General features: G+C 42.4%; 1 protein-coding gene across 1 annotated transcript in view; it reads left to right on the top strand.

The window, feature by feature from the left end:
* Positions 1-10,401, top strand: part of LOC134399618 (T-lymphocyte activation antigen CD86-like) — a gene marked incomplete at its 5' end in the record, with an annotated part of 31,723 nt that extends 21,322 nt beyond the window's left edge. The window contains 3 exons of the mRNA XM_063127702.1: positions 6,075-6,401; positions 9,796-10,092; positions 10,376-10,401. Of these exons, the coding sequence (XP_062983772.1) occupies positions 6,075-6,401; positions 9,796-10,092; positions 10,376-10,401 (650 nt within the window). The remainder of the gene's footprint in view (positions 1-6,074; positions 6,402-9,795; positions 10,093-10,375) is intronic.
* Positions 10,402-12,946: the final 2,545 nt, after the last annotated feature.

Raw genomic sequence — 12,946 nt, 5'->3', positions numbered from 1 at the left:
CCAAGTTACCTGTTTTGCCTATGCCCTCCTCCAACTTTGGGATCATCATGACCGGGAGCTGACTCTGCCCCTCAGCCCTTTGAAAAAGGTATTTTTCCCGCCGATTTTTTAAAAACTTCTAGCCCGCGACCCGTACGATGCAGAAAGTTGAGAGTGGTCTCAAAATGACCCCCATCCACGACTCTCTGTGCACAAGAGTTTTCAGAATGATAGCTTAGCCCCCCCCCAGTTATCCCCGATTCTTTCCCTCAATGCAATCCTATGGGCGAAAAGCCGAAAACGCAGTTTGAGCCGCGCGGTTGACCCGATTTTCACAAAAATATAGCACGTGACCCAGACAACGCAGAGAGGTGAGAGTGGTCTCAAAATGACCCCCATCCACGACTCTCTGTGCACAAGAATTTTCAGAATGATAGCTTAACCCCCCCCCCCAGTTATCCCCGATTCTTTCCCTCAATGCAATCCTATGGGCGAAAAGCCGAAAACGCAGTTTGAGCCACGCGGTTGACCCGATTTTCACAAAAATATAGCACGCGACCCAGACAACGCAGAGAGGTGAGAGTGGTCTCAAAATGACCCCCATCCACGACTCTCTGTGCACAAGAATTTTCAGAATGATAGCTTCAAAAACAACGTAGTTATGCGCGATTATTTGCCGCAATGCAATCCTATGGCGAAATGTTTTCAAGATGGCGACCGGAGCGCTCCGCCTGAACTCGGAGCTCCGAAAAATGGGTGCTTCTCTTCGCCTTGCTTCTAGGGGGTCCGCGGTCCGCTCCTACTCCGCCTCTGGGTAAGGCGGAGCAGGCCAATCCGCTACTGCTTCTACGCTCCTAATCGGAGCGGAGCACATCCCTAGTTACAACTAAATTTTCACACAGACACCAGGTTGGAGAAAGATGATCTAGTGAGGTATCATTCATGTGAAGCTAGACCTTGATCTTGAGTTCATGAACCCAGTTTTTGACTGATAGGAAAAAAGAGAACAAAATTCTCCTCCCCCCCCTCCATTTCTCACACACAGGGAAGTTGTGTTTTACGGCTGGCATCAGAGTTGCATCAGAGTTGGTTGTTGAATGACAAATGCCTCCCACACAGGCAAGTTACGGGGATCAAAATTAGTTTTCATTTTTGCTTTGCAGCACATCTTCAGCGTGAAGAAACTGAACTTGCTGAATGTCAGTGGGCAGCATAATTTCCCTTGTCCACGGCTGTTTTGTGCTGTAAGCAGATTCAAGTTGCAGTTTCATGAGTATACAAAGATAGGTGTGACATGAGGCAAAAATTTCCAGTCTCTGTTTGTGTGCTCACAGTTGCCCTGCCCAGAAGGTTTTTGTTCTCTTTTTCTGGACAGTAGAGAATTTAGGCTCTCGACCACAAAAGACCTTTGGTAAATCACAAAGAGCTGTCTCTCTGACAAAACTACACCCACGGCCTGTGTCTGTTGATTTCCAGTATTGGTGCATTTGAGGCTGGGTAGAACCACCCACATAGAATTCCATGAAATATGAACCCACCCACCCCAATTTGGGAGGGAGGGTTGTATTGTATAAACAGTATTGGTTATACATGTCAACTAATGTTCTGTTGTTATGCTTGATTGGGTTATTATATCTCTTATCTCTGAGCTGAGCTGCTGATGAACTCAGTTGTGAGTGGGCATTTTCTTCTTTGGTGGATCTTTCTCTCTCTCCTGGAGCCTGTCTTCAGGACCCTGTCTTCACAGTGCTGAGTTGGCAGCGCCTCCCTGTCCCCCCAACCAAACGCTGAGGTTTTACTTACTGGAGTGGCATCAGGAAATCCCAACGCCAAGGAGGTAGCGTAGGATTTCCATCATTCATCCGGGTACCGGAGCCACCCCCTGCCCTCTTCCTGGTGGAAGACAATCAATCGCTGGTCACCTTCCACCAGGACTGCCCCCCCCCAATTGTCACCAGAGTGAGGTCAGATGGCAAAATAGCTGTATTGACCTTGCTCCCACTGAAAAAGTCGGAGTAAGTCTCTGACTTTTCAAAGCACAGCTTTGCAGGAAAGCCTTGTGTTGTCCACGAATCTGTGGCTGCGTCATATAACTGACGCAGCACAGATTCGCAGCCACCACGGGGCTGTCCCCACGTATAGACAGCCCCCAGATTGAATCCCTTAATAGTTCGAGTTAATTTAAACCCTATGTCACATCAAGTAGAGATATTATTCTCTCTGTGGTGAATTTCAGCTGAGAGACTTTAACTATCTGTATAGTCCCTGTTTGAAAGTTGGTTTGAGGACAGAATAAGGGTAGGTTTTTTTTAGAAATTTCATGTGGCCAGATGGATTCCATGCAGGGCATCAGGTTTGTTACTAGACTCAGTTGAGACTAGAGGTGTAAATTTCCAGAAATTTTGAAACCATGGGGGATTTTTTTTCTCCATTCCCCCCCCCCCATGTAAATTTTGGGGGAAATCGAAAAACCAGCAATACTTATTTTTTCAGCACTCTTTACAGATCTAAAGTCACTTTTGTTGCTTTAGGACAGCCTTCTCCAACCTTGTGCTCTCCAGATATTTTGGATTTCAGCTCCTTTGGTAGGATGGCCACTGCTGAGCAAGGCTGGGCTATTTAGGGCACCAAAATACCTGTAGGGCATCAGGTTGAGGAAGGCTGCTTTAGGGACATAAATCAGGCTTCACATTCCTAAAGTTATATTATGTATGATTTGGTTTGCTCATAAAATCATCATTATATTTGAAACCTTTTTTTAAAAATGAACTAAATAAATTTGTAATCATTGTCTGAATAAACTATACTTTAAATATTTAATGTACCGAACATGGTTAATTTTATGAGCAAGTAAAATTATACATAACATATTTTAGGTTCCTAGGTTATGTCTGACCAAAGGGAATTTCAACAAGTAGTCATAGATAGGATTACATGGCAGGACGGGGCACGGGCCATCAAGCTGAGGAAAACCACAGCACCGTTATCAGACGGCAGGAATGGACAGCAAATAAGGAGAGGCCAGGAACAGCAAAACCCTTCTTTGTTTTGTTTTGTTTCCAGGAAACTCTGTGCAACTCTGTGCTGCATTCCCATGCCTACCCTGCACTGGGATCCGCCCTCACTTATTCCCACTCTCTTAATCTGAATTGAAACCATCACTGACAGACCAACAAACAACCATGATGACATCAAAGCAATGTAAAAAGTTGCAGTAAAATAACACATCGAATAAGCGCCATATCCTGGGGAATTGCACGATGGGGCTGCAAGTTGGTAGCTGCATTGTGCATACAATGGGGTGCAACTGTGCAGCCATGATGGGGTATATAGAGCTTCTAGACAAGCCCAGGAAAAGGATGACACCTTGGGTGTATCCAACTTTAATCCTACTTAGAATCCTACCCATTGAAATTGATGAAACTTAACTTTGTCATGACTAATGTAAGCCCCATCCAATTCAGTGGTTCTGCTCAACATAGGACTAACGTTGGATACTACCCCTTGTTCTCTTTTCTCCTCCAAGGAGCCTCTTTCACCTCAACTTTCCTGTGGGAGCATGGCTTCTTCCAGACGAGGCTTTTATTGTGCCATCGCCCTGCCTATTTGATGTGAGTTCCAGATGACAATTAGCGTTTTCAGATGGGGGGAATCACATTTCCCTACCGTCGCTTTGCCTCCTGCTTCTCTCTTGCAATAGGGACAAGCAGCTTCCTCTTTCTTCATGCAGGGAAGGAAGTAGCAACCATGTGGCCCATTCAGAGCCCCATCACATCTAGGTCGAAATGCACAGCTCCCGTCCCTTCTCTGTCGTCGCTCCGACGTTGCTTCCTGAAAACAGGAAGTAACACACACACTTCTCCTAAACTTTTGTGTGGATGTTCTTTTATAGGGGGTGTTCTTTTGCAAAAGTGTTCTCCCTCCCACCATGAGAATGCACCCCTCTTTTGGCCACTTCTCTCTCCCCTCTCTTCCTTTCCCCAGAACACCCATTCACAATGAGGGCAATGTGATTTTTTTAAAAACAAAACAAAACAAAACATTGTCCTCACTCTTAATTGGCTTCGTTTACCATTTCGGAGCTTCTGATGATGAGGGTTTTTATTCCACGCTCACAACTGGCCATTCACGGTTCTTCACAAGGCATTTTGACAACATAGCATTCCTCCCACACACCTCCCACTCCTTCTGCTCTTCTTTCTGTCACAAAATGAGCCTCATAAAACACTTCATCCAATGAGCGTTTTACTGCACGCTCGTTACTGGGCACTCACGGATTGTTCACATGTCGTTGTCTGCCTCTCGTGCATCTTCCGCCCCTACTGGCCTTTGTTGCGCTGCAACCCCCACCCCCCCAGAAAAAGTCCAGTTGCTGCTCTCTCGTGCTGGACTGAATAGGCCTAATTACTTCCTGTTTTCAGTAAGTGACTTCAAAGCGATGACAGAGAAGGAAAAATTATCGACCTAGATGTGATTGGGTTTAGAATCTGATTATTTTGACATATAACTAAACTTGCTGCCATCTCCTGCTGTGTGCAGGAGAAGCTGCGCAATAGAAAACACCCACTGAATGGGCCACGCGGTTGCTGCTAGCTTCCTCTTTCTTCCCCGTGTGAAGAAAGAGGAAGCTGCTTGTCCCTGTTGTGGGACAGAAGCAGGGGGCAAAGCGACAGTAGGGAAACACGATTCCCCCCACTCCATAACTGATGATCCCCTTGGCATCATCACATAGCAAAACCTGAATGGCTCTATGATAGGGTGACCAACTGTCAGGATTTCCCCGGATTTGTCCTGGTTTCTGTTCTTTCCATGGTGTCAGGGGGGATTTTCTATAATTTTCAATAATGTCCTGGAATGACACACCTTCCTCTTTAAGGCTGCCATTAGCATGGCAGGAGGGAATGACATGCTTTCTTGAGGCACGTCATTCCCCCACCCCGAGCTCCAATTGAGGTCTTAAAGGGGAAAGTGGGTCATTCGTGGACATTATAGAAAAGGCCCCAATTGGAGTGGATGGTGGTGGTGCAGAATGAAATCCTTTCCCCTCCTCCACTCCAATCGGGTTCTTTAAGGTGGCGGGTGAATAACGTACTTTCTGCAGGACTCAGAAAGCTGCTTCGCCACACACACACTAGGTGTCCTCTGTTTTGGTTTCCCAAATATGGTCACCCTACTCTATGACGTGACATTGTTATACTCCTCATTTATTCTTTCATTGGGATGATGGAGTGAGAGGGGATAAGCCTCAAAACATGGCACTGGAGGAGAAAGGGGTTGTAGACAGTGAAACACAGGAGCTGAAATAAAGTGGCTGCAAACAACTATAAGCATGATGAAAGGAAGGTAAGTTTGTGGGAGAGTTTGGGGACAACTTGCACCCTTCAAAAGTCCAACTCCCTGCCACTGAAATGTTTTGATGGGAAACCTTTAGTACACCAGTACTGATAAGCACTACCTGTGGAATTCATCATAGGTTGGAAATTTTCAGACAACCTCATTCCATTTGATTATTACCACACAGAGTTGGCCAGTGTAAATGTCTGAATCTTGCTCTTTTCTCCAAAATTATTATGTTAAATCAAGTGAGATTTGAAGAGTGGGTATCTGTATCATCAGATGTTGTTTGTTTTGTATGTTTTCTTCCTCATTGTACAGTAACACAAATAACAAGTGCTAGCCTTAAACATTAGCTACTTGTATTTGAAAACTGAGGAAGATTGCAAACGCTATTAGTTATATGTAAATATTTTACTGTATTCCAGGATGCACTTTATTCTTCATTGAGGGGAGTTATACATCTCTCAAATTTGGGAATAACCGGATCAGCCCCCCTTTTTAAAAAAACTGCTCTGAAGTACATAAAAGCCTAGCTGGCCACTGAAGAAGACAAGCCGTCGAAACGCGTTCGGCCTATGCTTTTTGTGATGATTGAGCACGATTTTTATTGTGTTATTGGTTTTGTATGTGTATAATAAGTGCTCTTGGAAACTTATATTAAGTGTTAATTTTGATAATTACACTTTGTATTAAATTTTATACATTTTTGGCATTACCTATTTCCTTAACTTCTTTGCTATCTATGTTTTCCTCCTCAGACATCCAGAGAACAGCCGAAGTAGGAAAAGAAGCCAAGCTTCCTTGCGAATACAAAATACCTGCAGGCCAGTCCTTGAAATCTTACATCATCTACTGGCAAAAACCTGCAGATGGTAAACCTGATCTGGTTGCAATAGCTTACAAGAATGGCCAAAAAATCATAAGCTCTACAGACCCATCTTATGTGAACAGGACAACAATGAATGAGCAGGATCTTACACTTTCAATCTCCTCGGTGAAAGTGTCAGATATTGGCAAATACAAGTGCATCATCATATTGAAGACTGACAAAATAAGCGAAACCTGTGTTTCCTTATCTGTGATGGGTAAGTGTTTGTCTAGTGACGCAGCATCTTTAATGACAATAGCAACACTCAAGACTTAATTGCCCAATTCTATTCATTTATTTTAGCCACAGCAGTGTTAACAGTGGGAGTTAGCAACTTACAGAATAAAAATAAGATCTCTGGGTTGCTGGGCCCAGTTGTTGGAATAAGCAGATGATGCAGAGTTCACTTTGCTTCTATTTTTCTATTCTTCCAACTCTGTCTCCCCATGATACTAAGTTATGTTGTGTTATTTAGGATTCTTTTTAGCTACTGGCATTCAATAGGGTGACCATATGAAAAGGAGGACAGGGCTCCTGTATCTTTAATAGTTGCATAGAACAGGGAATTTCAGCAGGTGTCATTTGTATGCATGTCGCACCTGGTGAAATTTCCTCAAATTGAAGACAGGTAAACCCGTACGTTAACCCCTTTTCATTGGGGGGAAGAAGATATTTTTCTTCCTGAAATTGGTTTTTAGCCCTCGCTAACCATTTAATAGACCTTGTGTTTGACAGGACAGCTATGTCCATCTGTGCATTGGTATCCAGTAATCTTTGTTTAAAACCGTTTCTTATATTAGAACTGGAAACACTTAGAGTCTCCAAACTAAAACCATAATTCAATAGCAATTTTGAGAAATTGTAAAGCCAAGATTTTTCTGAGGTTTTAACCAACTGTTCATTTAGGCATTTCTTAGGGAGCCTGGCTTCACTCATTTGAACTAGTTTCACCAATAATTAAATAACCTAAGGTGAATCAGGCCTGAAACTGCCTCTATTCCAAGTTCAGTTCTAATTGTGTGAGCTGGCAAGACTCTTCACACGCCTAAAATTAAACATAAAAACCGGTTCTGGACCCTTTCAATTTTGTTATTATTGGCAAAGGCCCCAAACTCTGCACCAAAGGTTAACACTGGCAACACCTTTGCCTTATACACACTCATAGCTGGTTGGAGTGAGCCTGGGTATCTGTAATTTATATCATGTTTTTATACTGTTTTATACTTTGAATGGTTTTTGTTTTGTGAACCGCCCAGGGAGCTTCGGCTGTTGGGAGGTATAAAAATGCAATAAATAAATAAATAAATAAATAAATAAATAAATAATAATTTAAAAGCCGAATCAAAGTTTGAGCACAAGCAGTTGCTTTATTTGTTTAAACTTACTCATACACCACATAATACTATCTAATCCATTTACATAAGAAATGCATAACATTCAATATAAAAGCTACTATAAAATAATAAATTCATTTAAAACATTACTGAAACAGTAAAACAGAGCAGTGCAGTTACATGTCAAGGAAAGCCTGAGTAGACAGGTGAAACTTCAAGAGGTGTCTAAAGTTTGCCATAATTTCTGCCTCACGGACCACATGCGGAAGAGCGTTCCAGAGGCTGGGTGATACTACAGAGAAGGTCTGCTTATGTGCCATTACTTGATGACTTGTTGTTGAGTGTGGGGCAACCAACAAGGCCTCCTCAGAAGATCTCAGGGGTTGATTTGGTGTAGACGCAAGCGGTTTGCTAGATGCGAGCATTTTCCTAGTGTTTTCGTTTCCTTTAAAATGAGGTACTAGAGGGTTATGGCACTTTATGATAAATGGTTTACTTATACTATGTACAGGTTGAACATAGATGGGGACGTCAAAGGCAAAAGGGTAGAACAAAGGATGGTATTTATTATAAAATCTGACACGTTTCAGACCCTTGAGTCCTTCCTCAGGGTGATCTAAAAAGACAATATAAAATAAATATAATATTTATAGAGCCACGTGGTCATTATTGTATGTCACAAAAATCATAGCAGTGTACATAAACATGTAAAATTATAAGAGATTATAAATGAATAACATATCAAAGAGGCTCAAAATATAGAAGCTATTTACAACTTTTCACATATCTGAAAGTAAGCATACTTACTAGACAAAATGCGAGGTATCTCTTCTATTTCATACCCCCCAGTCTCCTATGCTCTGTTAACTCCAACAGAAGACGCCGGGTATTTGAATGCACAGAAAGTAATTGGAAACAGTTGTTTTTCAAAGCAGTACCACATGAGCAAGAGACACATTAAGGCTGAAGGAAGTGACTGTATTCAACCTCAGAATCTACCTTGAGTCTCTCTCTCAAAGAATCCTGTCAGTGTTTTTCTTTACCATTTCTATTACCCAAAATGAGAGGTCTCTTATCTTATGAGAGTTATCTTTCCAATGTTGTACTAATGGCATTCTCACGATTTCATGTTTAATGTTACTAATATATTCTCCTATTCTGATCTTAAGTTTCCTTGTTGGCTTTCCTAGGTATAATTTCTTGCAGGGACAAAGTATGCCATATACAACAAACTTAATATTACATATTGTGAAATCCTTCAGTGTATATTCTTTCCCATCTGTTAGATACACAAAATGTTTTAATTTCAAGCTATGCTCATACTATTTACAGTGAGCACCAGGGAAATGTCCAACAGGAGATCCTAGTCCTTGTTAAGAGAGGTTGTCTGTCTTGGTTGTTAGTTTGTTTTGATGTGTCACTCCTGGCTACCCAATCACTTATGTTCCTAGTTGTTTTATAAGCCATATAAGGTTTTTCTTTACATCCCCACTATATTCTTTACCAAATACAAATGTTTGTTTATGGAGTGGCTTAAGGAAGTGCTGATATTATGAAAGGGTAAGCTACATACTATTCTGTTGTTCGATCTTCTGTGGTTAGGTAACAGTAGGTAGCTTAGACTGATGTTATCCATCCTCCTTCTAGTTCTCTGTACCATTCCTTCTGAGTATAGATTGTTATTCACATCATGTAACACCACAACAGAAACTGCTCAACACTGGATTTCATGGTGGGGGGGAGGGGAGGGGTTACCCTAGTGATACTTCCAGAGCTCCAAACTTAGCTCTCTCTTGGACTGTCCTTGGCTGCAAATAACTGCATTTTTACAGGCCAAAGGGAGAAGATGGGGGAAGAAGCATCCCTTTCTATGTTTGCTAGCCTTTAAGAAACCTTTAGGAGCCATTGGCCTAACACAGTGGGAATTTGCCAGGCTAAACCTGTTCAACCAATTTTGGCCTCCCACTAATGCTAAATCTCTTACAACCAGAGTCACTAGGCTGTGTAAGGGATCCCCAAAAGGTCATCTTGTTCACCCTCCATCCCATTACAGCGTAGACTACAATCCATGGGGGGAAACCTTCATTTGCGAGTCTCATTGAAATGATCCCTTGAAATGGATTTGTTCAAAATCTCCTTGGTCCAGTTCAAGTCACATTGAATTCAGTGAGCTTGTGCAAAAAGACTATCCTGATCAATAATGTCAATAACATTGCTTGATATCTCTCAGAACAAGTGCTACCTAATTTTAATCTTATTGTCTTTCCTCCACTCCAGCTAATTATAGCAAGCCTGAAATACATGCTGATGAACCCCATAAGGTCTGTGGTCCAACTCAGTTGACATTGAAATGTTCTTCTCATGGAGGATATCCACGGACTGCAATGTTTGGCTTAGTCAATAACGACCTGGCAGAGTGGAGCTATACTTTCACAATTGACAACCAAACTGAACTTTTTAATATTACTGGCAACTTGAAGCTCAACGTGACAGAAGAAGATACAGTGGTCCAGTGCTCAGTTGGATCTGAAGATTTCAACATGTCTACCAACTACAGCTTGAGTAGGTTCCTTGGTAAGGGTCCTGGGCCCTCTGGCCCTAACAAGGGACTCAGCAGCCCCTTCCCTTTATGAGGTGCAAGGGTGGAGGGTGGTATAAGCCAGACAAGAGCACTGAGGCCTAGCAGTTTTGAGGCTAGGAGAAGCAAAAGGAAGGAGTTGGCCACTCTTGGGTAGAAGCAGTTACACTTCTACAGCCAAGGAGGTGAGGCTCATGTGGGGAACAAGCACAATCTACTTTAGGAACATGAGTTAAAATGATTGCCCTTTATTCTCAAACTTTTCCGTTCCTGGGGCAGGATTTGATCCACTTCATCAGCCTTGACAGAAACCTCCTCAGTTTCCAGGGCTAAAGATAAAAAAAGGGGACACTGACCGACCGGTTCACTTTCCCTCCCTTCTCCACACATTCACTCCTGTTTTAATGGGGGAAGTCCAATAAAATAAAAATATTTTCCTCCTATACTGGCACCCCATATAAGAAGGCAATGGGGGGGGGGTCTTTGAGTTCTAAAACCAGCCCCTTGTCTCCACTTCTGTGTCATCTTCATTGTCAGTAAAGAAACATGCTATATAGCACGCAAAAATCTGCAAATAGTAGATTTCCAGAATTTCCATGATGCTTTTCAGTAATCATTTTAGTAATCAGTGCAAAACAAGTCACAAGCAATCCTCAAGCTCAGCCAATCCTTGCTATTTACTGTGTAATCTGTACAGCACCATGTAAATTGATGGTGCTATATAAATAAATAAATAATAAATAATAATAATCTACACTCTGCAGGAGGGAGCACCACTGATGCCATAACCACCCCCACTAATGGGAGAGTCAGGGAGATTTGAATCTTTAAACAGATTTTTTAGAAACAAACACAAGAATTGCTTGATTGAGAAATGCTACAAGTGCTGCATGAGATTTAGGAGAAATCCCTGTGCACAGCTTGAAATATGGCAGGGCGTGTCTTAAGATTGGGTGCTCTGGGTACTCAACCAGGGCACCAAGCTGGAGGGATGCTGAGCTGAGTTGATGACTCTGTGTTTGTTGAGTGAACTGTCTGCAGTGAGCTAGGGCAAAGGAAAGCAGTAAATGTCTCCCCCCACCCCAAAGTTATGCAGATTGTTTGGCTACAAACTATAAAAATGAACTTCCATCAATTAGCTTTTCAGTATGTTTCTTTTTCAACTTCCAGTTTAATGTCAGAAATCAGCAGAATATTACTTTGTTTTGAGACAGCATTCCCAAGCAGTATAAGAATTACAAACACTATAAAGGACTATAGAATAGAAAAAAAATCTAAGCTGATTGAGGGGTGGGCATCAAATACACTGCTCAGCCAGGGCATTTATTCTACAGTTGGGCCAGAATTGTTTTCCCTTTACCCATTTCTTACCCTTACAATATCATCAGGCAGCAGTATTCCTGTTCTTAGATGCAGGGAAATTTAAAATATTGAAAGGCTCATCATGATAAGTTTTAAAGAGGATGAAGGAAACCTAACTTACGTACACATGTTGATTGTGTTTCTGGGTGAAAAGCATGTACTACACAATTCTGCACATGTCTACTCAATCATAAGCCCCATTGAGTTCAATGGGGCTTGTCCTCAAATATCCTTAATACATCATAGGGCTCTTGAGCACTTCTATGTCAGCCTGGATTTTTTCAGTAATATTTTCAACTTTCTCATTTCAGGAATAACAAAGTTCTGTCCTGTATCTCCATTGTCCGGGACCATGAATATTTCCATTGTAATCCTCATTTCCTTTGTATTTGTGGCAGTACTGTTACTGTCCATCTGCAGTAAGTACAGATGTCTTTGTAGCCTGCCAGTGTGCTGTTGAGTATACTATAGTTGTTAGATTATAGAATGTTACACTAAGAATGGGAAGACTTAGGCCATAGCTAGACCTAAGGTTTATCCCAGGATTGTCCTGGGGTCAAACCTGTTCATCTAAGTCCACACAGGGCATCCAGCGCTCAGGCAGGGACGAACCCGGGATGATCCTGGGATAAACCTTAGGTCTAGCTACGACCAAAGGTTCAAATGCCTACCTGGCCATGAAGCTCATTACATGACCTTGTACAAATCACTATTTTTCAGCCTAACCTACCTCACAAGGTTTTTATATGAATAATATGGGGATTTTAGAGGAATGCCTTGGTGGAAAGGCAGATACAAATGCTTATCAGCCAGCGGACCAGCATCTGCTAGCAGAATGGATTCTTCTTCCGCACTGCAGCAACCCCATACCCCTCCAAAACTGTTCCAGAGGGTTGAGTGGACTCTCCAGAACAGGTGTCTCCAACAGAGTGCCCAATGGGAATACCAATAGCACCCACAAAGCCCTCCACTCCCTGCCCCTTCAAAAAAAAATGTTTTTAATAATAAAAAAAAACTTGGAAATGTTTGCGTGCCACATTCTCCTTCCTGTTCCTGAACCTGTTTCTGATCCAGTTGTTCACTGAGCAGGAAGTGAACGCAAGAGTTGCTTCCTTGTCCAATCTTCTGTCATCCACAAAGAGCTTTCCCCTTTTGCTCGTATCCTGCACTCATTCCAGAGTGTAGGACACAGAATAATGGGCTCAAGTTACAGAAACCCAGATTCTGTCTAGACATCAGGAAAAACTTCCTGACTGTTGGAGCAGTATGACAATGGAACCAATTACCTAGGGAGTTTGTGGACTCTTCCACACTAGAGGCACTCAATATGCACCTGGACAGCCATCTGTCAGGAATGCTTTAAGGTGGATTCCTGCATTGAGCAGGGGGTTGGACTCTATGGCCTTAGGGCTCTTCCAGCTCTACTACTTTTGCTCTACTCCCAGTTTTTACCTTTGCTATTTCTATCCCTTCCTTGTCCCTAGCCTT

The sequence above is a fragment of the Elgaria multicarinata genome, chromosome 5 (genome assembly GCF_023053635.1).
Source record: "Elgaria multicarinata webbii isolate HBS135686 ecotype San Diego chromosome 5, rElgMul1.1.pri, whole genome shotgun sequence".
Taxonomy (NCBI): Eukaryota; Metazoa; Chordata; class Lepidosauria; order Squamata; family Anguidae; genus Elgaria; species Elgaria multicarinata.
This window is presented reverse-complemented; position numbering and strand designations above follow the sequence as displayed.